This window comes from Panthera uncia (genome assembly GCF_023721935.1).
Source record: "Panthera uncia isolate 11264 chromosome A3 unlocalized genomic scaffold, Puncia_PCG_1.0 HiC_scaffold_12, whole genome shotgun sequence".
Classification (NCBI taxonomy): domain Eukaryota; kingdom Metazoa; phylum Chordata; class Mammalia; order Carnivora; family Felidae; genus Panthera; species Panthera uncia.
In genome coordinates this window covers 18,774,746-18,801,609 of record NW_026057579.1, presented here as the reverse complement: position 1 = coordinate 18,801,609, position 26,864 = coordinate 18,774,746, and the positions used below count along the sequence as shown (strand labels likewise).

Here is a 26,864-nt window from a genome sequence, read left to right as displayed (position 1 = left end):
TCTCTGACCCTCCCCTGTTCATGCTCTGTCTCTCCCTGTCTCAAAAATAAATAAAACATTAAAAAATTAAAAAAAAAAAAAGATGGAGGCAAGGAAAGTACAAGTTGAGCCTGGAACATCTTGTTCCACCAGAAAGTAAGGAACTTTTCCAAGAATGATGGGAATGTGTCAAAAGGACATGGGAAGGGGCTCCAATGGCCAATACCAGGACAATTTGAGCATAAAAACAAATGATAGTAACATATTATAACCCGTAAAATAATCTATGAGTTTATACTGATTTAAAGAGGTAAGTAAAAAAATAAAATAAAATAATAATAATAATAATAATGGGATAGGAAGGGAAAGCTCTTCCTTTTTAAAAAAAAATTTTTTAAGTGTTTATTTATTTTTGAGAGAGAGGGAGACAGAAAAAGTGTGAGCAGGGGAGGAGCAGAGAGAGGGAAACACAGAACCCGAAGCAGGCTCTGAGCTGTCAGCACAGAGCCCCACGCAGGGCTCAAACTTACAAACTGTGAGATCATGACCCAAGCTGAAATCAGATGCTAAACCAACTGAGCCACCCAGGCACCCCAGGAAAGCTCTTCCTTAATGATAGGGTTAGGAGGAAAAAGTGTTTCTCAAATGTGGGAGAGCAATCAGAACCACTTGGGGAGCTTTTCCACATACCTGAGCCTTTTTTTAGAGGGCTGTGTGTGTGTGTGTGTGTGTGTGTGTGTGTATGTGTGTATGTGTGTTTAGAAAAGCTCTCCTTGATAACTTCTCAGCCTTCTCTGTTTAGGGACAACTGATATGTGGGCTTAGCCCACAATTCTTCTTCCATTGAAGACAATGAAAAGACAGCAAATGGGAGTGTTGTCTCTTGAGACTGCTTGGCCCAATCATGCCTGCTTCTTACCTCTATTCCTTCTGTTATCCTTGTCAGTGTATTTGGTCCTCTTGGAACCTGGTGGGTCCAAATGGAGGAGCTCCTGCCTCTAGGGTCCTTGGGCAGCCATAGGAAACAGACAGGTACTTCCTTGGGGCGCTTGGGTAGCTCAGCTTGTTAAGTGTCCGACTTTGGCTCAGGTCATGATCTCACAGTTTGTGAGTTCAAGCCCCACGTTGGGCTCTGTGCTGACAGCTCAGAGCCTGGAGCCTGCTTCGAATTCTGTGTCTCCCTCTCTCTCTGCCCCACCCCAACTTGCACTCTGTCTCTCAAAAATGAATAAATGTTAAATAAACAAATAAATAAATAATAAATAAATAATGAATAAATAAATAAATAAATGACAAGCATTTCCTTAACTAGCAGAGACTGCCTCTTCCAATGTTTCCTTTTTAAGCTGTTAAAAGGAATAGCAAAATACCTGGAGGAAAAGTAGCTAATGAAGAATTAATTCTTTCCTAGGGAAGTTTTAGGAGATAAAAGACAATCCTGTTAACAGACAAATTAAAGTCAAGTCACAAAGTGAACATTTAAAATATTTTTCTTCTATTTTGAACAAGTGTAGATATGTGAGACCAAAGATATTTAATACATGTTATATGATCCGTGACTTCAAGGGGTGTATCTGTTTAGGAATATGTTGGGAAAAAATTAAATGAAAACATAAAGGATTGGTAACTTAAATATTTTGTGGCAAGCTACATATGTACTTAATCACCAAATGAACTATGTAAACTCATAAAATTTATTAAATATGGAGGAGTAAGAGATTGCCAATAGCTAGAGAGGGCAGACAGGACAGAGTAATAGAATCCGCATCTGTTGAAGGGACCTTAAGAGGACACCTAAAAATAAAAGCTCACCTAGTTCGGCTCAGCCTTCCACCTGGTTCTTGACCCTACTAGAACATCCCACATGGTGTCATCCAGCTTAAAAACCGGCCATGATAGGACCTCACCCCTTCCTGGGATAGGCTTGTTGCATTTAACTAGCCCTGCTGGGAAAGTTTTTCTTCAGTGGGTCAAAATCTGTCTTTCTATACCTTTAAACCTTGATCAGTTTTACCCTTTGTGACCACAGAGAAGAAATCTAATCTTTACTCTTCCCCTCATAGCCCTTCAAGTAATTAAAGACAGTTCTCTGGTCACCCCAAGTTTTTCTTCCATCTCTAAGCTAAACCCTCAGTTTCTCCAGCAGATCCTCACAAAACCTAATATGAGTATATTTGCTACATTCACCATCACAGTCACTTTGTTATTCTAAAAATAGGCTGCCCATGAACTGGTATTCCATGAATTCAGTATTCCAGGGGAGAAGGGGGAACATTATCCTAGAAAGATCTTATAATCACTTATCTGGCTTCAAACCAGTTCTAACCAGCTGTTACTTTGGGCAAGTTACTTAAACTCTCTGAGCCCCAGTTCTGTTCTGCTGAGAACATACCACGTGCTGGGCACCATACTAGACATTAGGGATGCAAGGACTTAATGCCAGCCCTCAAGAAGCTCATAGTGAAGTGGAAGAAATAATTATGGCAAGTACTGTCTGCATTAGACGTATGCCCACACAGTATTACCGAAATACCTAGAAGGCCAGCCTAACCCAGCCCAGTAGAAAGAAGTAGGAATCAGGGCCAACTTTCCAGGTGAGTTGACACTTGACATGAATCTTGAGATTAGGTGGGCATTTACCAGGTGAAGATCAATGGCAAGGAAGAAAAGCATGAACAAAAGGCTCCCAAGTTTGTCTCAGTTGGTACGGTGTCTTACAGCTGGAACATGGCGTAGTGAGAAGGGCGAGAGGTGATGGGAGGCGAAGCTGGAAAGGCAGGCAGGTGCCAGTCGCAGGGAGTTCAGTGAGGCGCAATGAGAAGACGCTGGGAAGACATTGAGTCAGGGGTTACTTTAACGGTGGTCTGCAAAGAAGTAGACATGAAGCCTGTAAAATGGAGCTGACGATGCCTTCAGCCCGTTAGTACCTCCCCACGTTGTAAGGAGCAGATGAGATAAATAAAACGCACAGGGGGTCAGGCGCATGCCAAGGGCTCAGTCAGTGCGGTCCCTTCCCCAGCTTCTGTCAGTTCCATCACAAAGACAACTCCCGTCAAGCCCGTATCCGTTTAAAAGGCTTCTGTATTTTTGCACACTCTGTTGCAAACCCTTATGTCATCGGCCTAATCTCTTCCTTCCATTTGGTTTTTCAGGTCCAAGTTCAGAACCTCATCTGAATCTCTTTTGAGTGGTTTAGCCTCTTGCCATAGCCTGTCACAGCAGTTTGGGATCCTGACACTGTCAGCCAGTGCTCCTGGGAATGGTGGGGGGTAGAAGCATCACCTTAAAAGGAGTAGGGCATTCAGGAACAAGTAAGGGCAGGGTGGGAGTCAATATCAGGACCGGAAGAAGGAGAACAACAGTCTGAAGCTGAGGGTTTAAAGGGTGGAGAAGTCAAAGAAAAGAATGCGGGGGGAGGGGTTGGGTGGTATGGAGTGAAATTGTGCACACCAGGCCAAGACCTTTGGTCTTTATCCTATAGATAGACATAAAAGGCCACCGGAGCTTTGCAGGGGTTTGATGAAAGCAGTGTTTTGGGGAAGTTTGTCTTGCAGTGAGGGGCCACAAAGTTGAAAGGAGACTAGAGGAGGAATACTGTTGGTCACAGAATGACAACAATCTGGACAAGGATGAAGTCAGTGAGAATGGTTGGGACGAGCTGGGTGAGAAAAAGCAATGATTTAACAACTTGGCCAAAGCAGGAGGGATAAGATTGGTTCCCACGACATGCACTTTCAATGCAGCATTTCACGGATCCTCACAGACTTTTTAAAAACATTTCAGTGGTGGGGCACCTGGTTGGCTCAGTCATGTAAGCGTCCAATTCTTGATTTCAGCTCAGGTCGTGATCTCACAGTTTGTGGGATCAAGCCCTGCATCAGGCTCTGCACTGATAGCGTGGAGCCTGCTTGGGATTCTCTCTCTCCCCCTTTCTCTCTGCCCCTGCCCTGCTCACTTGCTCTGTCTCAAAACAAATAAACTTAAAACAGAATAAAGTGTCTCAGTGGATAATACAGATTTAAAATATAATTTAGTTCTAATATTTTGCCATTAAAAAAACACTTTTTCTAAATTACCATTATCAATGTTCCCATTCCCCAGTATTTTTAAACTGCAGTTTGGAAGAAAAAAATCATTTTCCAACTTACTAATCTTTCTGCCAGTTCTCAGTTATTGGCTCATAAAAATAAAGATTCCATAAGACCTTAATTTTTAAGATGCAAATAACACATCTCCACTCATTTTGTGGATGGCTGATTTTACACATAAATGAGTGTCTCTGTGTCATATTGTGCTTTATCCAGATAACAAAACAATAGAAGTGTAGTTCGCAGTATCGGGCAAACAAACATTCGCCAGGAGTGTACTTTGAGTCAGGTGTTATGAAAGGTTGTCGGGAGTATAAAGGCATGGTCACTGCTCACGGACCACACTGGTGAACAAAGACGAGAGGCCCATGAACGGATAAGTACAGTGCAAGGTCACGTGAAATGTGATTAAAGTACAGATACAGGGCTGCGGAGGCCCCACATGTCCTTGTTATGCCGTGGCCAGAGGAGGCAGGAGGAAGAATGAAAAAGGAAAGACGGAAGAAGATTAAGAAGAGTGAAAGATTTTTAAACAGGGAGAGAAAAGAAGGAAGAACAAAGTATAAAGTACAAAGAAAAATACCTTGCCCTTTGTGACACTTTGTAACGTATAAAGTCCTTTCAGATAGGTTATCTCATTTGATTCTGCCAAGAAGCTTATGAGAAAGCAAAAAATGTGAGACAGAGGGGAGGCGATGGGAAGGGAGGCCCACAGTGAAGAGGAGAGAGGAGCTAGGGAGAGCTCGGAGGCCCTCACGGCCTCTTCTGGCCATCCCGGAGGATAGCAGCCTGCTGCTGGGACCAGGTCTCGGCCGCCCGGTGACAAGCTGGTGCGGACCTCTTATCACCAGACAGACTAGCAAGGAAGGGCTCGAACCACCACTTCAAAGAAGTCGGAACCACCCGGACAAAAAGCAAGAGAAGCCTTTAAGTGGTTATTTTGGCAGCTATTATCAGTGACTTCTTGCTGGCTGACTGACCACAAGCTTCCTTCCATACTTCTCTGCCCTGTTTTTTAAAAATATGTTTATTGAATTTTTTTCTTGTCACAAAACTTACACGTGTTCAATGTAAAAAATTTAGAAAATCCAGGTAAACCTGAAGAAGAAAATAAAAATCCCCTATAACCCTGCCATCAGATAGAACCACAATTATTATTTTAGAACATATCTTCACATTATTCTTCTGTGCCTATTGGAATATTTCTGCTCTGTAATACCTTCCTTCGCTTCATATATTGTAAACGTCTTTCCACGTCTTTATCAGTCGGGATTGTGTTTTGATACAAATAACAATAAACTCTAAGGACAACTAGCAGTGTTAGTTAATAGCAAACCCCAATCTAAACTAAGCATGGCTTCAACAAATAATAGGGGCATTTTTCTCACGCGGCAGGAGTCTGAAAGTAGGAGGTACGAGCCGGTACCACAGCTCACGACACCGTGAAGGACGTTACAGCCCCTTAGCCAGTTGGGTGTTAACCTCATGTCTCAGATGGCTCTTCGCTATAAGAGAAGCTGTGAAAAAAGTATTTCGTCTTTCTGACCCCTCTAGCGGAGACAGGCAAGGGAGAAGGGTGCTGGGAATGGGCGCTGAGCCAGCGCTGTCTTAAGCAGCTGCAGTTTAGATGTACCATGATTTATTTAACTGTTCGTTATCGTTCATCGTTTTAGTTGTTCCCGGTTTTTCATTATTATAGATATGCTTACGTCTAAAGTTTTACACATACTCACAATTACTGCTCTAGTACAAAATTCCTAGAAATAGAAATAAGGTCAGAGAATATAGAAAATGTAAAGGCTTTTAATGTCTTTTTTTTTTTTTTAACCAAATTGCCATCCAGAAGGACTGTGCTAAGTTACACTCTGACCAACCACGTTTAAAAGGGCACATTTCCCTGGACTCTCAATAAAAGGTTTTTGTTTGTTGGTTTGTTCATCAGTAAGCTATTATCCTATGACCATTTAACAGATTTAACTTTGAGCTAGCGTGGACCAGATTCTAAAGTGCTCAGCAGCCTCTGGGAACCCAGAGCAGGGATGCTGAGAGCTTCAACCAGCCCCCACCCTTCTCCAGTGCTGCCTGGAGGTAGGGGTTTGCAGGGTGGCCTGTGCTCCCAGGCACAGGTGTGGGTCCTCATCTTGGCAGGCACCGCAGAGGACTCGTGAGGTCCCTGGTGAGCATAGACCTCACTCATCTGTCCTTTTTTTGGGAAGTTCTTTCTGCCACCATGAAGCCATCGTCTGTTGCCATGTTAGTCTTAACTCAGGGCTAGCCTGGCTTATTTGGAATTGAGGTGCACCCGGTATCTGGCCTCTTTCGAAACAGCCCTCCCTGTATCTTCACACATCACTCTTCCCTGAGGTACCTCAAGTAGGGTAGCCTCACAGGCCTACCTCATGATCTGTAACAGAGAGAGGGCTAAGAAAACAGTATCAGGAGATTTGGGGGGTGTTTTAATCATATTAAGCCGCTTTCGTGACACGCTGCAGGTTCCCGGGGAGGTGGTCAAAAGAGTAAATCATCCCTAGACGTCACTACCCTTTGAGATAGTTATTAACTAGTCAGGAGTTGGCCACTGTGTACAGTCCTACTCATTAAACGAGGAGCCATCCATGGATGAGAGAAGAATTCCTCTGGCCCAGTCATCTTTATGTACATAGTAGGTACATAGTATCAAATATTCATGAGTGTAGACATATATTCACGTGTGAACAAATTAGGGAATGATGAATCCAAGCAACACTCGTGCTCGGTGCAGGAACACAGGCCAGATCTCAGCACCACACCGTGACCCTCTAAAATAAGAAAAGGAAAATTCCAGAATTCTGGTTCCAGGAAGGAAATGATAAGGATCCTATTTTGGTGGTCGCTTTAGGACCTCACCCTGACCTCCGGAGAAGTGACGCGTAAGACGTGAGAAGCGCTATCTTAAGGAAACGGAGTTCCGCGTGAGCTCTCCTTATGGGGCATGGTTTGGAGCTACTGTCGGTTATTACCACCACAAGGGAAGAGAAAGGAAGAGAAACTAAAATTTATGAAGCCCCTATTCCAAATCCAGCTAAAGCAGGATTGTGATGCCCTGGCCAGTCACTGCTGTTAAATGCCCACCTCGGGGCCTTTACCCAGATCCCTCACTTTTCCAGACTCTGGAATGCGACTTCGTAAGACATCCACAAAATAGATCCACTCACAACTTACTGTATTTAACTGTATTACTTAGAGTCTCCAACCGCCTCTCCCTACCGAATTACATTGTTACTGGTTCTATGTCAAAGACTTAAAAATTCTCCGTCAGAATTGCTTTACCAGCCTCTCACCAATAACTGTAACGATAGAGCTGGATTGGTTAGGTCCTGTGCGAGTGCCCCACTCAGGTTAGCTTTAACCTTCATGACGGTCCAGCAGCATAGCTACTTAGAAATCATTAGTAAAGTTGAACACGTTTCATATTTCATGTTTGTTAGCCATTTGTACTCCTTCCATGAATGGTCTGTTCACAGCATCTGTGTTTTGGGTGCCCATGAGCCATACACATAGTGAGTGATGTCCGGAAGGCATTTCTATTTCATGATAAGAAACTGAGGCCTCGAGAGGCCACCTTTGCCCAGAGCCCAGATCATGAGAGGCGGGGCTGGAGCTGGGTCCTTTGGAGTCTTTTTGTGTGTGTACCATGCTGTCTGTTCACACAGCTAAACATGCCAATATATTTCTTAGGAAATACACTGTAAGGCTCCCTATTTTTGGAGATGCAGTTAAAGTTTGCTTTCTTAATTCTCTATTTCTCCTACTTTCAGCAGAATCTTGGGAAACCCTAAGTCATTTTCCCTTTCTTAACCCCTTTCCCCCATGTACTAGGCAAAAATATGAAGGGGGTGCGTATCTAGGGTAATGTCTAGCTTGATCTTGGTTCCCTGGTCATGTGCGTTTTCTCCATTGCTACCAAACGTCCACTTTTTTCAAACCAAAATGCATTTTAGCATAGCTGCAGTATAGCAACAGTATTTTCTTTCATTTTATGATTACCTTAAGTGAATCTTCAAAACCTTCATATAGGGACATTTCTAGTATCTCATGTTCAGAATAAATTACATGGAGTATCAGGGATTTAGTTTTTTAAAAAAAAGTAACTTCCATTTAGTAATAAATAAATAAATAAACAAACAAACCAACAAATAAATAAATAAATCTGGGGTCAGTACAAATCCATCCCAGAACCCTAGATAGATCTTCAGTAAAGGTGTGAATAGTGAGAATTTACTATCAGAATATCCAGATGTTTCTTAGACCACATCAATGACCTGTGGGTTCCCCAAACTCTACAGCCCAGACAGTTCACAAAAGAATACATTTATATGAGTAATAAATGTGGAAATAATATTCTCCCTCACTAGTAATCAAAGAAATGTTTTTTAAAAGAACAACAACAAAAAGTTGGTTTTTATTAAATCAACACATTTTCTTTTTTTTTTTTAATTTTTTTTTAACGTTTATTTATTTTTGAGACAGAGAGAGACAGAGCATGAATGGGGGAGGGGCAGAGAGAGAGGGAGACACAGAATCGGAAACAGGCTCCAGGCTCTGAGCCATCAGCCCAGAGCCCGACGTGGGGCTCGAACTCACGGACCGACCTGAGCCGAAGTCGGCCGCCCAACCGACTGAGCCACCCAGGTGCCCCAAATCAACACATTTTCTAAAATAATAACATTCCGTGTTGGTGAGAGTGTAGTGAAATAAGCACTCTTTCCTTCTGGAAGGAAAATAAAAGGTACAGTCTTTTTAGAAAACTGTTAAGCCTTAAAACATGCCATGCCTGTTGACATAGTAATTCCCTCCCCACAGGTAGTAGTATATTTAGACAAAAATTGAATGTTCATAGATGTTACATCTAGCACTATCTAAATACCAAAAATGTCTAACTACCGGAGACTGATTTAATAAAGCATGGAAGGGGCGCCTGGGTGGTTCAGTGCACCCCATTCTTGATTTCAGCTCAGGTCACAATCTCATGTTTCATGGATTCTAGCCCCACGTCAGGCTCTGGGCTGGTGGCACAGAGACTGCTTGGGATCCTCTCTCTCTCTCTCTCTCTCTCTCTCTCAAACAAACTTTAAAAAATCTTATAATAAAGCATGGAATATTGTGCTCCATTAAATATGATGTTTCCTAATACCCCTACCTATTCTTCCCAGTGTTCATGTATGATATTAAGTGAGCCCCTGGTCTCCACCCCACCCTTAAACCTGCTCCTGCTGTAGTTTCCTCCATCCTTCCAGGGCTGGGGCCAGAAACTGTGGGGTCACCTTTGACCTCTCTCTTTCACATCCCCCAGCTGGCCTGCTGCATTCTGTCTGTTCCACCTTCAGTAGGATTTGCCCTACTTTCCAGGCCTCTTGTAAAGCATGAACTGAGAAGGCTTGAGGAGAAAAGAAAGCAACCCTGATTCCCCCTTGAGTGGCTAAGGTTTTGATTCTTAAATCGAGGCCAGGTTTTTCTCCTTCTTGAATTATCTAACGATCTCTTTTTCCTAGAGCAGAAGCCGATGGGCCAAAATCCCCTCATTGAGAACATGACATCTAAAGTAGGATAGCAGGATTCAAAGCATTACTGCAATGAATAGAAAAATATGTGAGGAGAAAGTAATAGGATTTCACTGGTGGTAAGCCTACTTACTGAGAAATGTTGTGTGTTTTCAGTGAGCTACAAATATTGTATACCATGAAGGACCATCCAATTTAAAGGAGACCCTAAAACGAAGTGTGCAGAAGCCTCCAATAACTTAGCTGCTGGGCTGTTGCCCTTAGGACAGGTGAGTAGACTCTGCCACAGGGGAAGAGACGCTGCAGTAGATTGTTGATGTCTGATGGTTCCCACGAAGTTGAGTCATAAACACCAAAAGTTTGTCCGGATCTCACATGTACAAATAGGTAGAAAGGTTTTTGATAACTACGTAAGCCCAGAGTGGGAAGATGTTGAAGGGCTAATTTAATTTGCAAAAGGCCTCTTCATGTTTAGATTCCTAAGGAAGAGGTTTGCAGACTGAGGGCTTGGTTAAGTTATAAGTGTGATGATTTAGAAAAGTTGGAAAGTTGGGAACGGCCTGGAGTCCGTCAAAAGTATAGGATTTACCTCCTGGGGATAAATCATGTCCTGGGTAATAACCTTTACTTTGACCAAATTGTAACTTCTCTTTGGAACGCTGTGCCCTTTCTGAGAGAAAACAGCAGATGGCTGTAATCAGTCTTAGAGTTTACTTGTCTTTAGAACACAATGTAACATCATCCAGGAAGAATCATGCAGAAATTTAAGGTCTTTAAGGTTGTGGCTGGGGACTTGTGAGAAGTAGGTGAGAGGCCTCAGGAAATCTTTAGGGCATTTAACAGTCCAGGTAGATTGGTGAGTTTCCCAGAAGAAGGCAAACAAATGTTGACCCTTTCGACCTAACAGAACACTAAAGAAAGCAAAACATGTATCTGTAACTGTAAAATATGCACCCTCTGGAGGCACTGGAGTTAAGAGTATTTGGTTCTGGTCAGGAGATGACTATTCTATTTATGGCCCCAAGGTCCTGAGTAAATCTATATCCCCACCCACTGGTTTTTTTGACTGAAGGGTAGGGGTGTTATAAGGACTGTTCAGAGTATGATGAGTCCTTTCTCTGTTATGTTTTTGACTACTTTAGTCCTTCTTTAGCTTTAAGAGGGTATTGTGTAGGTTTGGGTAGAAATTCAGACAGGCTGTTCTGAACCTCAGTGGATTCAGCCCCAGTAACCCTGCAAACAATTGAATGTTTGAAACTTTGTCCCCTTTTTGTGCTAAAGCACTTCTCAATTTTGTTCATATTGAAGGTTCCCCAAATTGATCACTATAATTTTAAAGTATCCTTGATAAAATTGGGCCATCTAGAAAGATAAGTTCACAAATTTGAGTTACAGAGTAAATGTATATAAGAAGCAAGAACCTGGCCTACAGGGGTCCAGTCTTTAGATCGAGCAAACCCATAGTTTTGAGAATAGTCAGTCCAAAGAGTTGCTTGTGTACCTGTGTCCCCAAACCTAATGCCTGGGCCTTCCAGCTACAAACCCCAACCAGCTTTGTGGTTCCAGAGGACAAAAAAACATGGCGAGATCTCTCCCAGAGCCACACTTTCATGGACAAAGCAAGAGAAGACTGAGGAAAGTTCTCATAGGGTTTTTAGTAATCACCCCAAACTGGAAACACTCAGATATCCTTCAGTGGGTGAATGGATAAGATGTGGCATATCCATACTTGTACCATTGTTTGGAATACTACTCAGCAACAAAAAGGGCTATTAATGTATGCAACAACTTGGATAGAACCCCAAAGGCATTATGCTGAGGGGAGAAAAGGCCAATCTCAAAAGGTTACTATATAATTCCATTTATATAACATTCTTAAAATTATAAAATTATAGTGATGGCAAACAGATCTGTGGTTGCCAGGGGTTAGAGTTGGGGACGAAGCATGGCTATAGAGGGGCCACACAAGGGAGTTTCCTTGAAGTTATAGAGCATTCTGTGTCCAAGTAGGGTGGTGATTACATGAATCTATACATGTGATAAAATTTCATAGACTGTACACCAAAAAGAAAGAAAGAAAGAAAGAAAGAAAGAAAGAAAGAAAGAAAGAAAGAAAAAGTGCATGTAAAAGCTGATTAAATCCAAATAATGTCTATAGCTTCATTAATAATGTACCAATGTCAACTTCCTGGCCTTCACAATTATTATGTAAGATGTTACTGGGGAAGCTGGATGAGGGTGCATGGGAATTCTTTGTCCTATTTTGCAACTGTGAGTCTAAAATTATTTCAAAATAAAGTGTTTCCAAAAATTTGGAGGGCACTGATTTCTGCAAGCAGCACTTGGGAATCTCTTCAATTTTTACTAGAAAAGATAATATAAAATAAAGCCTCAAGAATTACAAATTTAATGCAGTTTCTATTCACTGCAATTTCATTTGCTGCAATTTTGATTTGGAAATTATGCTCCGTTTTTTAACTATAGTATGGTTACAAGTATTTTTGTATCGTTACCAATATGTTATATACAAGGTAACAAAATTTCCTTGAGTTTCCCCCCGGATGTAATACCCCCTAACCTCTTTACGGAGCTCCTGGTTTGTAGCTCCTGTGTACCCTTCTAACCTCATCTCCGCCGGCACCCAGCATGCATTCTGGGTGAACTATTTGTAATCCTCGCCCTCTTCCCCCTAGTCTCCTCTCCTCTTAACTCTTGGCTCGATGACCTTCTCTTTCAAGACCGCATCAAACTATGCTTCCTCTACAAAGGCTTCCCTGACCCCAGAAGCAGGCTTGCTCCAACAGCATGCCCTTCCTGCCTGTGGGGTTCTAGCATAGTGTGGAGCCCTTTGGCTATTTGTTCACTGGCCTAGTTCCCACCCTATCCGTGAACGCCTTGAGGGCCCCGACTGGATCCCATTCCTTTCTAGAGGCCCTGTGCCTGGCTCCATGCCTGCAATATACCTCCATAAATGGTGGTAAGTAAGTGAGTGAATCTGAGGCTCTGGAAAGTCCTTAGTAATAAATTTTGTGCATTCTACCCTGCCTTAATAGACCTTTCAACAAGATTTTCAACGAAACTGAAGATCAAGAGGGGTTCTGTTCTGATTAACTACAGGTAAACAGGACAGTAAATGAATACTTAAAACATATTCCAAACATTCAAATTAGTTAAGATTTTATTATACTTAAAGTCTTCCCCCATTCTTTCTTTCATTCATGACACAGGGTTGTGATAAGCTTTAGAAAAACCAAGAGGTTGTACTTGTGAGCCTCTGTGGACAGATACAATCTAGAATTTAAGAACAGGATATGGAGTCTGAAGGAGGATGTGTGGGATGTTGAGATTAGAGCACGAGCCTACATTGAATCTGTATATTGCTTCAACCTTTACTAAGAGTAGCGCGGTGTCCCCCACCTTGCAGTCGCTCGTTACTTCACCTGTGATATGGCAGCAGACATAAATGGCCTGGATGACAAACTCCTGATTTCCCCACTCAGCATCCATCTGGGCAGATGATCTGGGACTCTGTAACTGTCTTTGGGTCTAGCTTCTCTCTCCACCCTGCAGCAAGGTGACTCAGATGTTCATCATTTCTTCTTGCACAATCTAATGACCATTTCTCCATGAGAGGTCTGTCTGGTAACTTCATTCAACAGGGCCGATGACCTCCTCCTTGAAACTGGTGTCTCCCTTGGCTTAGACACATCACCTACCTCTCCTACTTCCTCTCTTGATCGAATCCCCTAACATTCCTCTAAGATTGAATCACTGGTCTCATGCTCATTTTAAAAAATAAAAGTGACAACAAACCTCTTTTCTGTGTCTCCACTTTCCCATTTTCTCTTCACTGCTTTCTGATACCCTGTCATCAAGGTGTTAGGTGCACCTTCCCCCAGCAATCATCTAACTGAGCCCACACTCATCCTTTGCGCTCTCTTGGAGCACTTAAAAGCCAAATGTACTTTCACTGGGTCGCACTTCCTCTGTTCTGGTTTGTGGGATCCCTTGTTGTTTTATGAATTACTCTTATTTCTTCAAACGAAGGCTCCTTAAGGACAAGACCCGTGTCTTAAAATTATCCTGTGTCCTCATGGTGCCTCACAAAGTGTTTAGCACCTTGTGTCAGTGGTCAGTAAATAGTTGGTGACTGAGATTAAGACAATGCTGCAGTAGCCAGGAAAAGGAAACGTAAAGAAGAAAACCTTTGAAATTTCTTTTCCCTTCTCCTAATGCTCAGGGGCCTAAATCATTAGATCAAATTATCACGCACCACACTGGGGCTGTGCAAGATCAAACAGCTCTTCTTGCCACAGTGTAGTGGTAAAGCAAGAGCATAGACTTCAGGTTCAAATGGAAGGGGTTCATGCTCTAGTCTTGCCAGTGATTGATCTTGAGCTTGAGCAAGGCACTTACTTGAACCCAGAGCCTTCATTTCCTCATATTCAAAATTGAGATAATAACTAAGGCTTTTCAGAGATGAAGGCTATCATCCAGAAGAGTATCATCTGTGGTGGGAATTTCAGGAACCATGGCAGACCAGGGGAGACGCTATTTGAAAGTAGGCACCGTACCCCGTCCAGCACATATCCCCACTGAGGCGGGGGGGGGGGCCACTGTCTTCCTGTGGGGCAGGCAGCTAGAGTCTCGGGGACCTGAAGAATGACAGTCTGCATGAGAAGACAGAAGACCAAACACTGAAGCTTGTCAAGTTCTAGACATAACCAGGGTAGACTTTCTGGTGGAAAAGCTAGCAGATGAAATGAGCAGTCTGTCAAAAAGGCAAGGGAATAAAGCTGGAGAATTCTGAGAGGGGCTGGCTATGGGGCAGGAGGAGCTATGAGGGCAGAGGAGGGCTGAGCTTGGGATAGAGGGAAAGCAGGCTAAACAACCGGTCAGATCCACTTGTTCCAGAGGTAGGGAGAACATGCCACTTGGTCCAGTGACAACTGCAAGGCATACAGGCTGACAAAACATCGTTTTAAGGAAGATAAAGTGACACAGCTTGTATGTGCCCCCTGGGAGACACCTGCTTTTGAATCGCGAAGGATCATTAAGGAAAATCAGGCACACCAGGGCTGCAGAAACCAATGTTCTCTTCTTAACATGTCACAGCAGCCGCTGCTGCCTCCTTCCCTGTCTGTCCTCAGGCTAGCCACAGATGGGCCAGCAACCCACCCCCGGCAGAGCAGGGCCGGGGGAGAGGGGCTGAACACAGCCTCCGGGGATATGGCAGCATTACCCGGACCAGCCTGGGGAAGCCTCTTTAAGAATTGAGATCGGGGGGCGCCTGGGTGGCGCAGTCGGTTAAGCGTCCGACTTCAGCCAGGTCACGATCTCGCGGTCCGTGAGTTCGAGCCCCGCGTCAGGCTCTGGGCTGGTGGCTTGGAGCCTAGAGCCTATTTCCGATTCTGTGTCTCCCTCTCTCTCTGCCCCTCCCCCGTTCATGCTCTGTCTCTCTCTGTCCCAAAAATAAATTAAAAAACGTTGAAAAAAAAACTTTAAAAAAAAAAGAATTGAGATCGGGGCACCTGGGTGGCTCAGTCGGTTGAGCATCCGACTTCTTGATTTTGGCTCAGGTCATGATCTCAGGGTTGTGGGATCAAGTCCCGTGTCAGGCTCCGTGCTGAGTGTGGAACCCATTTAAGATTCTTTCTCTCTCTCTCTCTGCCCCTCTCCCCAACTCCCGCTTGCTTGCTTGCTCTCTCTTAAAATAAATAAATAAATAAATAGAGTTGAGATCATTGTTCAGCAGGACATGTCCCAGACCCTGGAAGCTGGGACTTCTGTGGGGTTCAGGATCTTAGAGAACAGCCACAGCCACATGACCTAAAAGTGTTGTGAGAACAGAATCCTAGAGAAGCTCCAGTCCCCACCTGAACCAGTACCATCCAGATCCCTGTCCTGGATCTGCTGGATTGGGCGTATGCTGGTTCCCCACCAGCCCTGGAGCTGTTCCACCTGCCCCCTCTCTACCTTTGACAATTCAACTGTGAGAGCTGAGCCTCCATATGAGTCAGGTCCCTGCTCAGCCGTGAGAAGAAGGTGATTGGCTGGGTCTGCCAGGGCTTTGTGACCCGCTGGCAGGACTCCTCCAGGCCCTCAGAACCCTTCATGCCTGCCTGCACATATTGCCTCCATGCAACCCCGGAATAACCTGGATGTGTGACCCAAAGGGACAAGGGGTAGCAATTTTGCAGATTTTCCAGACAGGTGACTTCAGCCCCCCTGGGCCTGGGCAGGAAAGGTTAACCCAGTGACAATGGGCATAGCCCCACGTCAGGAGCAGGAAACGTTTTGGCAGACTCCTCAGAGTTGTCCTCTGATCCCACAGCTTCTCTTCCAGTTCTCCTGACCGGTAGGATGAATCTACAAAGCCAAATATGTGGGAAATCTGGAGTTGGGGAGGGATTGTGGTCAGAGGCCCAGCTTCAGGAAGCCCAGATGGCTGTCCCCAGGCAGAAAGGGCAGAGCTCTGTAGTCTCTCTCCCTCCAGGACTGGTCTTCCTTGGTCTCGGAGACCTGAAGCTGGGTACGTGTTGAGCCCCTGCTTCTCAAACAAGTGCCCTTGGAGTCCCCGCTGTCTGCCCCAGTGGTGCTGACAAACACTTACTGAAAACTACGTGCTGGGCTCTGCTCAGCATTGTGTATGTGGTTCACTTAATCCTCATGAAAGCTTGATGGAGTGGGGACTGTCCCCATTTTATAGATGAGGAAACTGAGGCCCAAAGCCAAACTGCTAGGAAATGTTAGAGCCAGGATTTGAACGCAAGTGTTCTGACTGGAGCTCAGTATGCTTAACACAGCACCTTTTTGGAGGCTGCCGAAGGCTTGCCCAACACCCACTGCAGGACTGAAAGACCCGGTGTGTCTTTCATAGCCGTGCTGGCTGGAGGATAGAGTCCTGGGAACTGCAGGGGGTTCTTGTAGGGACCAAAGAACTGGGGGTTGGATGTCCCTGAATTAGCTTCAAGACACATTTGTAGAAGATAGATTTCCACTGAAGACCTGAAAACGAAAAGCCAAAATCAGATTTAGGCTCGTGATACTATTATTAAATATCAGAATGTGAACTTTCAGAGTTCTGTAGACTTATTTATGATTTAGGAACATAAATACTTAGAGCTAATGTAGTCCTGGGTATCTGGGAAGGAACTGGATGATTTCTAGAAACTCTGCTGACTATGGGATGTTGAGATGTAGTCATTTTGAAGTCACTAGGCTACAGAGTGACCAGCCGCTCTGCCTCTCTGGACGAGACCTGTGGCCACCTTTCCCATCTCCAGTAAACGCACCGTGAACCTTACAGTCCTAGCACGGGAAATGATTTAGCAAAACCATCAGCTTAAACCTCCTCAACTTGTCTTTCCCATGACTCCAGACCTGTAGCAGGAGTCATGGCTCTGAAGAGCAGGCTTTTCCTGAGGCCGCATTTTCAGTCTGGTCCCGGAATGGGGTTTACAGCTGGCTCAGACGGTGACATGCCACAACCCCATCAGGGGCCGTTTCTCCTGATATTCACCATGTGCCAAAGATGATGGTAGAAACCCAGGGACAGGGAAGACCTCGCTGTGGTAGCCTTTGAAACAGAGCCTGACCCCTTGTGGGGGTGGCTACCATTGTCTCAGAAGAGAGAAAGCAGCTCTTGGTAACAGGTGTGTTAACTTCAAGAGTTTTCTCAGACTGTTTCTCCGCTTTAATTGGAGGCAGTTGGACCACGAAGGGCCAGATGCTTGGATAAATGCTCTATATATCTTTGCCCCCAGAAGCTGATCTGGTTTGAGTCTAGGTCTGAGTTAACACCCAATACAAAACGTCATCCGAAGGTGGACCAATTGATGAGTTTCATGTGTAGCTTTGAGGAACAGAGAGGTTGGTGTGGTTCAGTCCAGAATCTTAGACCCAGCGTTCCAGGCCACTCCAGCTGGTCCAGCTCTCAGAGGACGTCTGGGTCAGGAATGAGCACTCCATTCCCCACCGCCCCCTCCCCACCCCCCGTGCCCTGACACCACGAGCTTTTGACAAAACCAGGCTTTTTCTTTGAGGGCCCACATCCAAGTTGGGGGCTCTCTTTTTCTAAATTGAGCTAGGGAGAGGAGGATTTGGGGATGGGGGAAATGTTTGAGGAGGTTTTAGCTCAGGACCTGGGTGCCACCTGCTGGTCATAGCTTAGTCTTATTTACGGTGTCAAATCTAGGAAAGGAAAATGAAATCCTGCCCTCCCTACCAGGATGGGGGATAAGGGAGCTAGGAAGCCACTTCTTTGGGACCCTCTAGCAAGTGTGACAGAAAATCCTTGCAGAGACCCCTGGGTACCTTAGATGAGTCCTCTTGAGCTAAAATGGACCCTGACCAAGGCAGAGAGTGGCCAGTCCTGAGTGGAAATAATGGCTCTGTTCCTAGTATCAGCCTCCCACCTACACTCACCCCACTCTCCCACCCCACTCCACCACACCCCACCCTCTTTCCCAAAAGCCCCACAGGAGGCAACAACATGATTGTTGGCCCTCAAGGAGACATTTTTTCCAACTTCCTTCTTACAGGCCCCATTGCCACTTTGGGGACCCTAGATTCAGAAATGATCAAAGGTGTGGAGAATGCCCTCCCATCATCAGGCACAGACCGAGCTGGGAATTTCTGGCCAAGCTGAGAAGACTTTGGCATTTTTCAAGTACCTGTATAGCTCTTGGTGGCTCTTGGAGCCCTGATAGCAAGCTCTTTGGTTGTATCCTGGAAGGAAAACTAGACATTTCTCCCATGTATCAAGGAGGAAGATGGCTAACACTTTCCCCCCCAAGGGAGGTGGCAAAACATCCCAACATCCCAGCGTACGCCATTGCAGTGTAGGCTAGTCAGTCCCAGCCAAGCCCCTGTATCAGATGAGGATCAGACCCACCTGAGGGTGTGTGTGTATGTGTGTGTGTGTGCATAATATATGTAATATTTGTGTGTATATATGTATGTGTGTGTAACTGCATACAGTTGACTCCTGAACAATACAGGTTTGAACTGTGCAGGACCACATATACGTAGATTTTTTTTTTGATACATACAGTGGGCTATACTGTAAGTGTATTTTCTTTTCCTTGTGATTTTAATAACATTTTCTTTTCTCCAGCTTACTTTATTATAAGAATACAGTATATAAAACATACACAAAATATGTGTTGATCAACTGTTTATGTTATCAAGAAGACTTTTGGTCAACGGTAAACTATTAATAGTTAAGTTTTGGAGAGAGTCAAAAGTTCTACACAGATTTTCAACTGTGGAGGGGGGGTCAGAGCCCCTAACCCATGTATTGCTCAAGGGCCGACTGTATATATACTCTACATGTTATATATTATATATAAATATGTATTAATAAATTGTATACATAGTATGTTATATGTAGTTATATATGTAACATATATAATATAGTTATATACAATACATATATAGTTACACACACACACACACACACACACACACACGATGCACTTGGGCTTTACTCCGGCCTACTGAATGTCTCTGAAGGAGAATCCGATGTACTCTTCTAGTAAAGAATGTGAACTATCACCTGTTCAGTCCTATGGAACCCAAAGAAAGCTGGAAGTCTCTTGAATTAGTTCTGGAGGACTAATTTTGACCTAGACCAATGCCTCTGCTTTTTATTCAATAATCAGCCCTTGAAACTCATACACTAAACAGGAAAAAAAAAAAAAAATCCCTAGAGTGGCTCAGGAATCCCCAGGGCCAACCTAAGACCCCTCCCCCCATTATCTCCTAGATCCAGCCCTGACCAGCCTAGACCCCCTGAGGCAGACACCTCCTACAGAACGCAGAGCCACAACCCTCCCCCTCCCCACCCCTCCCATCACCCTGCCTCAGGGGCCTGGGGGAAGAAATAATTCCCCTAGCTCAAGCTAGTGGAAGGCCAGTATCCACAATAGCTTGTCTCCTCCCGCACTGAACTCCTGGAGGCCTCTGCAACCCCCCTGGAGGCCTGGAAGGGTCTGACCACTCAGATGGGGTCCTTTCAAGCCCATTTCTTTCTAACTCTGCCCGCCCTCTCCTTCCTGACTTCCTGTCACAACAGTAGGTGACACTACGCTTTGGGGCATTTGGTTATATTATTCTCCTGTGAGTTTTCCCAGTAAGACTATAAACTCCCTCAACTCAGGAGCAAGTCTTTTCTATTTCTCACAATCCCTAACTAAAGAGTCATCAAAATAAAATGCACTTTCCTTGATCCTACCCATTCTGCCTCTTTGTCAGGTTTGGTGTCCATCCATTCCCCATTCCCACTAGCTTACTGATAGGTGAGTTTCCTAGGAACTCAGAAGCACTCTCCTAAATCCAGTCTCTGCAATTATTGTTCATGGAGAATTGGTCTGGAACCCACAAGTGAATGAAACAGCCTGGCCATGGAGGAACTTACATCTAGGTGGAAGGGACAGGCATAGAAGTGATTTCAGGAGAATTGACAAATTCTGTGAATGAGCATGCTCATCGTGCTATAGAAACAGAGAGGGGCAGGGCAGGCGTTCAGAGACAATGTCCTGGAGGAGATGATGCCCAAGCTGAGTCCTAAAGGTTGAGTGGGGGTAGAGGGTCCAGGCCAGAGGTGATGAAAGATGATTCAGAAAGAGGAGAGGCCATGAGGAGGCATCACTCAGTCATTCAACAATTTTGCTGAATACCTTGCCTGTGACTGGCCTGAAAACCCCACCCCTGGCTTTAAGGCCTTTACTGACAAGGGGGGCAGGCATTTAGACAAGTCTTGTGGTTCGAGCAAGGGTCAGAAGGGCAAAGGCACTGGGCTCAAAACCACTGTGTAAGAGGAGACCCAAGTGCAGTCAAAATTACCCTCAGAAATCTTTGGAATTCCCAGCTTCTGAGTCCTTAGGAGCTCCCAAGACAATGCAAGACAATACAATAATTTTTGTTTCTGTTGGCTTTTTGGCCTGCCGGACCTCCCTTTCCCAGGGCAATGAAGGGCAAAACAAGAAGGTTTCTCTCTCGATTTTTCTCAAAAATGCCATTGAAGTTGAGTGTGCATCTAGTGAAGTTCCATTATGTATACTTGGGGTGGAGGCCATGAGGGAGCAGAGCCCAGTGGATGCCACCCAAGGCTCCTCTCTAAAGCAGCTTCTCCAATCTGCGCCTGCAGACCCTTTGGGCATCTTGGTCAGGAACAGATCCTGACTCAGTAGGTTGGGGTGGGGCTCCAGGATTGCAATTTCTAGCAAGCCGAAGCCCAGACAGCACCACTGCTGCTCCTGCAGGGACCATGGTTTGAAAACCATGGGAGCAGAGAACGAGTGGACTTTGGGGTGGGGGCAGCATTCCAGACAGGGTGAGTAGGCAGCTGCAGGAGGCTCCCAACTCAGGGAGCAAAGTGAGAGACAGGGCTGGAGAAGTGGGGCCCAGTTAGGAGTTTGATAAGTGGTGGGGAGGGTCACACGATAAGGGCAGGTGCCTGCTGGGGGGAGGAGGGAGGAAGGGAAGTGGTCTGGGCATATTTTTCCTTCACAGAGACATTTTATGTATTAAACCTAGAGAAATATTCTTCAGTCCGAAGTAAGCTCTCTCTTAGTTCTCAAAATACCCTGTCCTTTTGTCTGTCTTCTGTTTCTCCACTTCTGATAAAGACATAGTTACAAGGTATACTGTGTGCTTAACTGTGCAAGTCGGTGACACTGGGCTGACCGTGGCTAGGGGGAGGATAAGGAGGAGCTCATATCCGCTGGCCAGAAGGGGGCGCCTCTGCCCAGCTGCAGCCATTGGTTGCTGTGCAGGAACAAAGGCCCAGCGCTGCCAAAAGCCAGAAACCTCAAGTTGTTTGTGTGAAACATCCCAACGTTAAAATATTGGGCACTAATTCAAAAATGCTTCCAATGCTGGGAGTGCTGAACAGCTCAAGTCTATAAGGCAAATTCAGCCAATGGGGATCTCGTTCATGACTGCGACGGAGAGTGGTGTGGTTTGGGCTACTTTTACATGGATTCTGATCGGAGCAGTATCAGGGGTGGGCCAGGAAAGACTGGAGGCTGGGGGGGCCTTTAGGAGACTACTGCTGGCCTTGGCCTGAGAGAGCGCATACATAGCCCCCAGGCAGCAGGAGACTAGTCTGAGCAGGGCACACTGGAAAGGACTTGATGGATGACTGGATATGAGTGTGAGGGGGCGTAGGCTATGTAGGATAACCCCAGGTTTCTAACGTGCGTGATTGGGTGACTGGTGGTGACGGTCACTGGGATAATGAGTATAACAGGAGACGCATGTATTGAGGGGAGGTTCTAGACAAGCAGAGTTTAGGTGCCTGTGGGTCAGCCAGCAGGCCACCGGCCACAGAAATACGGGGTTTCAAGTCAAAGGAGAGGACAAGATTGGTCAGCTTTCTAAAACACAAATCTGGTCAGGTTACTGCCGGCTTAAAATCCTCTAATGACTTCCCGTTGTCTGAACAGAAAGTCCAGACTCCTCCTCGTGGGAAACAAAGCCCTTTGCAATCTGTCCCTGCCAACCTCACTGTACCACACCCCAACACAAAAACCTGCTCCCCAGGCCTGCTGAACAACTCAGAGTCCCAGAATAAGCCATGCCTTTGTTCTCGCTGGTCCTTGGGCCTGCGGTACCCTTCTACCCCATCCCTTTGCATGTTTGGAAAATTCCTGGTCCTTCCAGACTGCAGCATCTCTGCTCCGAAGCCTTCGCTGACCTTGTCACGCAGAAGAGATCACTCCCACCTTTGTGTCGTCTCTTAACTTCGTGTGTGCCGCTTTCACTGCCCTGCCACTCCCTTCTGTGAGGGTTTGCCTGTCTGTAAACTCCTTGGAGGCAGAGACCACATCTTATCACCAGTTTCTTAGCACATGTCTGGCGTATAGTAGGCACTAGTTAAATGCCTGAAGAGGGAAATGCCTGAAGGGTTTTCCAGGAGGGAAAACCGCAAGGCCGGTCTGGAGGAAGGTGCTTTTGACTCGCCCGGGACTGTCCAGCTCCTTCTGTCCTTACAGTCAAGGAATAGCACGAGGCCCCTGGATGCTGACCTTGCCTCTCGTCTTTCTTTGCAGCTGGGGTATGGCCGTCAATGTGTACTCCACGTCCGTGACCAGTGAAAATCTGAGTCGCCATGATATGCTGGCATGGGTCAATGACTCCCTGCACCTCAACTATACCAAGATAGAACAGCTCTGTTCAGGTAGGAGCCTGGGTGTGGGGGGAGTGGGCCCTGCTGGAGGGAAGGGGAGAGAGAGAGGGAGGCAGAAGGGCCACAGCAGAGAACGGAGTCAGAAATTAGGATTGAGGAGGAGAGCAGCAGAGCCCTAAACTAGTCACAGTCGTGGCGGTAAAGGAAATGAGGGTCTCGTGGAATGGGAAGAGTCCGAAGCGAAGAGCAGGAGAGGCTCGGGGAGGGGCTGCGGGAGGGCAGGGGCCGTGGGGTATCAAGAGCCAGGACGGGCAGCGAAGCCAGCGGCCCACAGCATGAGGTCTAATCTGGCCACGCTGGGCCCGAAGCTCAGCTCTTCTTGCAGCGCAGTCCTGGGCAAGTCGCTAGGTCTCAGTTTCCCCATGCACAAGATGGAGAGAACATGCCTGTCAAACTAGGGCTGCTGTTGGGATTAAATGACACGTATGCAGTGTTTGACGTGACCGTATCAATCTGTCGTAGTTGCTCTTATTCTGGGAAAGCTGGGGGGGGGGATTCTGGCCACATCTGTCCCACCCGTAGGACTGACCCTGCCAGGACAAGGAGAGAGGAGACTGGGTAGTTTGGGGGAGCAGCCCAGGCAGGGGACCCCCTCAGGCAGCTGTGCTTCTCCCCAGGGGCAGCCTATTGCCAGTTCATGGACATGCTCTTCCCCGGCTGTGTACACTTGAGGAAGGTGAAGTTCCAGGCCAAACTAGAGCACGAATACATCCACAACTTCAAGGTGCTGCAAGCAGCTTTCAAGAAGATGGGTGTTGACAAAGTAGGTGCCTGTGCTCCGGGGGGCCCTGAGGAGCTGTGTGACCCTGGGGAAGAAGATGACCCGCCAGCCGGGGCAGCAGGGGCTGCTGGGGTCATTCCAGCTCTCACGCCTCTCTCCACCCCCCTGCTCTCCGGAGGGAATGTTCCCCCAGCTCAAGGCATGGTGGAAAAACCCCCACACTTGATATCCTATCCTGCCGACATTCCTTCCCCTTCCTTCTCTCTGGACCCTGTCTGTCTCAGCAGCTGGGGCTCAGTGCGCCGCTCCTACTAAGGTCCTTCTCTGTAGGGCCTGAGGAAAGTCTCTTGGCTCACTCTACTGCCTCAGTGGCCCCCAGCCCCTGGTTCCGGCACCCCCACCCCACAGGCACACGGCGGCAGCACCGAGGGCCGCAGCCGGCTCCTCCCGTGCCTGGAGGAGAGGGCCGTCTCTGGCTCCCAGGCCCGGCCACAGCGTCCCGGCTCCCGGTGCCGAGGGAGGGGCCCCGTGGAGAAGGTGGAAGACGCCGCAGCCCAGGAGCTGGCTTTCCTGAGAGCAGTGGACCCTCTCACAGAGGAAGGCAGCCCTGCGGCAGCAGGTGGCTAAAATTCTCTGCTTGTGTGGTCTGTTTCAGATAATTCCCGTAGAGAAATTAGTGAAAGGAAAATTCCAAGATAATTTTGAGTTTATTCAGTGGTTTAAGAAATTCTTTGACGCAAACTATGACGGAAAGGATTACAACCCTCTGCTGGCGCGGCAGGGCCAGGACGTAGCGCCCCCTCCTAACCCAGGTGATCAGATCTTCAACAAATCCAAGAAACTCATTGGCACAGCAGGTAACGTGCCCGAGCTGGGGGAGGGAGCGTGGGGGGCCTGACCGGCATGGCTCCGCAGCCAGGAGCGCCCCCTGGGCTGCCGGCCCGGTCCTGCCAGCCTAGAGGAGACTGTTATCACGGAGTTCAGATGACGCCGCCTGCTGCCCGCCCAGACCAGGGGGAATCACAGTAGGGAGGACAGGGCTGGAAAGAGGGCCGCAAACGGAGAGCCACCGGCACCAGCCATGGGGGCAGTGGTGCTGGGAGGCCCAGGGCACTGGCTTTGTGCCTTGAGATGACGGGGCGGCATGTGGCGCGGTTCGTCTGTCCAGGTCCATCCAGGCCAGGGGCCTGGTGCCAGCACCACACACCCTTCTTGCCCCCTGCCCACTGGACGCCCCCCGGGGACAGGAGTCTGCCAAGCTTCCCCCATTGGGATCCGATCTTCCCCTATTCCAAAGGCCCACAGCCCTGAGTCCTCAAGAGATGAGTCTTTTGAAAGGAGGCTTTGTCTGGGTTCGAGAGGAAAAGGGAGAGAAGCAATAGGGCGGTTGGGGGATGAGAGGGTTGGGGAAAGGAAGAGAAAGGAGCAGCCCCAGCATCTGAACCCGTCATAGCAGAGCCACTCCTCTGTTTGCGCTGCTGCCCCGCCTGGGCCTGCCCCCCCCCCCCCTTCACCTGCTTGCTTTGTGTTAGAAGCAGCCAGCTCTGTCTAGGGAGCGGCCATAGCTAGAAGACAAGTGGCCTCAGCATGTCAGGCTTGTGGGGGAGGAGCCGGGGTCCCGGAGTCAGGCCCAGCAGACAGCACAGAGCCCATCCTGAGGCAGGGATGCTGGGAGGGGCAGGGGCCCTGAGACTGAGTTTATCCCTGGGGAGGGTGGGGCTTCTGTCGGGAAAGACCCAGCAAGTGCCAGACTTGAGACCCTGCACCAGCTGCTTTTCCTCAGACTCTGGCTGACAGTACAAGAGGGCCCAACCCTCCCAGCCCCACTTCCCAAATCCTCCTTCCTGGTTGCTCTCACTTCTCCCTCAGGCCAGCTCCCCCCTCCCCACACCTCATACCTTCTTTGCTTCCCTATAGTCCCTGCTCTCCCAGGCTTGCCAAAGAGCTGCCCGGCTGCTGTGGTGTCAGTGTGGCCATGGCTTGAGGTCTAGATGTCGATGCCCCTCCCGAGTGGGAGAGGAGGGGAGGGCAAGAGTGCCTGCCTTTCGCATGGGCCTGCCCCCGCAGTCATCACACCAGGCTGTCTCAGGCCCCACGAGCCGTGGGCTCACGTGGCCCCATCCGACCTTTCTCCTCTGGGCAGTTCCACAGAGGACGTCCCCCACAGGCCCCAAAAACATGCAGACCTCTGGCCGGCTGAGCAATGTGGCCCCACCCTGCATCCTCCGGAAGAACCCCCCATCAGCCCGGAATGGCGGCCATGAGACCGATGCCCAGATTCTCGAACTCAATCAGCAGGTGAGTAGGGTGGGCGAGGGTCACTGAGAGAGCCCTCAACAAAAGCCAGGACCTTGGGTGGGAAGGGGAGTCTGGGGCAGGGGCCTCTGGCCTGAACACCGCCTTGTCCCCAAGCAGCTATTGGATTTGAAGCTGACGGTGGATGGGCTGGAGAAGGAGCGTGACTTCTACTTCAGCAAACTTCGAGACATCGAGCTCATCTGCCAGGAACACGAAAGTGAGAACAGCCCTGTTATCTCGGGCATCATAGGCATTCTCTATGCCACCGAGGTGAGCTCTGCCTTCACTCGCTCATGTCCCAGGCCCACTGGGCCCTCCCCATCCTGCCCCCTGCAGACCACAAGGGGTAGCACCCCGAGGGGCCTAGGGGAACAGGGTGGGGAGAGCCCACTGAAGTCAGAGCCCAGGGTCACACAGAGATCAGCAGGGGAGGTGGGACTGGCTCCCAGCAGAAGTCTCCCCCTCTGCCTGGCCTGCCTGGCTCACCACTTCCCTCTCCCTTCCCACCCTCCAGGAAGGATTTGCACCCCCCGAGGACGATGAGATTGAGGAACACCAACAGGAAGACCAAGACGAGTACTGAGGGCGGCCCCAGCCCTGGCTGACTGCACGGCTGCCGTGCCTCCCCGCCCTGCTCCCGCCCCACATTATAATCCTTTCCTTACAGCCGGTCGGCGCCGGGTGCTTTGTGTCAGTGCCGCAGCACTGGGGAGTCAGGCAAGGAGCGAGGCTTGTGGGGACGGGGCAGGTGAGCAGGCAGAGGCCCGGTGGGCGCTGGGCGAGGCCTCTGTCCACCCCTCCACCCCTATTTATTTCCGTTGTCTCTACGCTGTGTCGGCCAACACTTCCCAGGGTGGCGCTGCCGCCGCCCGCCCCAGCCAGCCGCCCGCTCCCCTGACAGCCAGCAGCTGTATATTTGACAAAGTCATTGGTATATTTTTACTTACTGGATTTTCCTTGCACTTTACCTGTTCTTTTCCCAGGGCTGACAGCACGGGGCTCCGGGGCAGTGTGCCTGGCTTGGCATCCCTACCCCATTGCTG

At 47.7% G+C, this 26,864-nt stretch overlaps 1 protein-coding gene across 6 annotated transcripts in view; it reads left to right on the top strand.

Moving 5' to 3' along the window:
• Positions 1-26,487, top strand: part of MAPRE3 (microtubule associated protein RP/EB family member 3) — a 53,314-nt gene extending 26,827 nt beyond the window's left edge. For 2 of the 6 annotated variants that reach the window (XM_049652421.1, XM_049652419.1), the window contains exons 2-8: positions 9,764-9,876; positions 22,666-22,793; positions 23,420-23,565; positions 24,179-24,380; positions 25,667-25,821; positions 25,939-26,091; positions 26,336-26,487. In XM_049652421.1, the coding sequence (XP_049508378.1) occupies positions 22,673-22,793; positions 23,420-23,565; positions 24,179-24,380; positions 25,667-25,821; positions 25,939-26,091; positions 26,336-26,404 (846 nt within the window). In that variant the 5' untranslated portion in view covers positions 9,764-9,876; positions 22,666-22,672 and the 3' untranslated portion in view covers positions 26,405-26,487. Of the gene's footprint in view, positions 1-9,763; positions 9,877-15,706; positions 15,966-22,665; positions 22,794-23,419; positions 23,566-24,178; positions 24,381-25,666; positions 25,822-25,938; positions 26,092-26,335 lie in introns of those variants that run through there. The other 4 variants (XM_049652424.1, XM_049652420.1, XM_049652423.1 and 1 more) reach the window with 4 other exon arrangements.
• Positions 26,488-26,864: the final 377 nt, after the last annotated feature.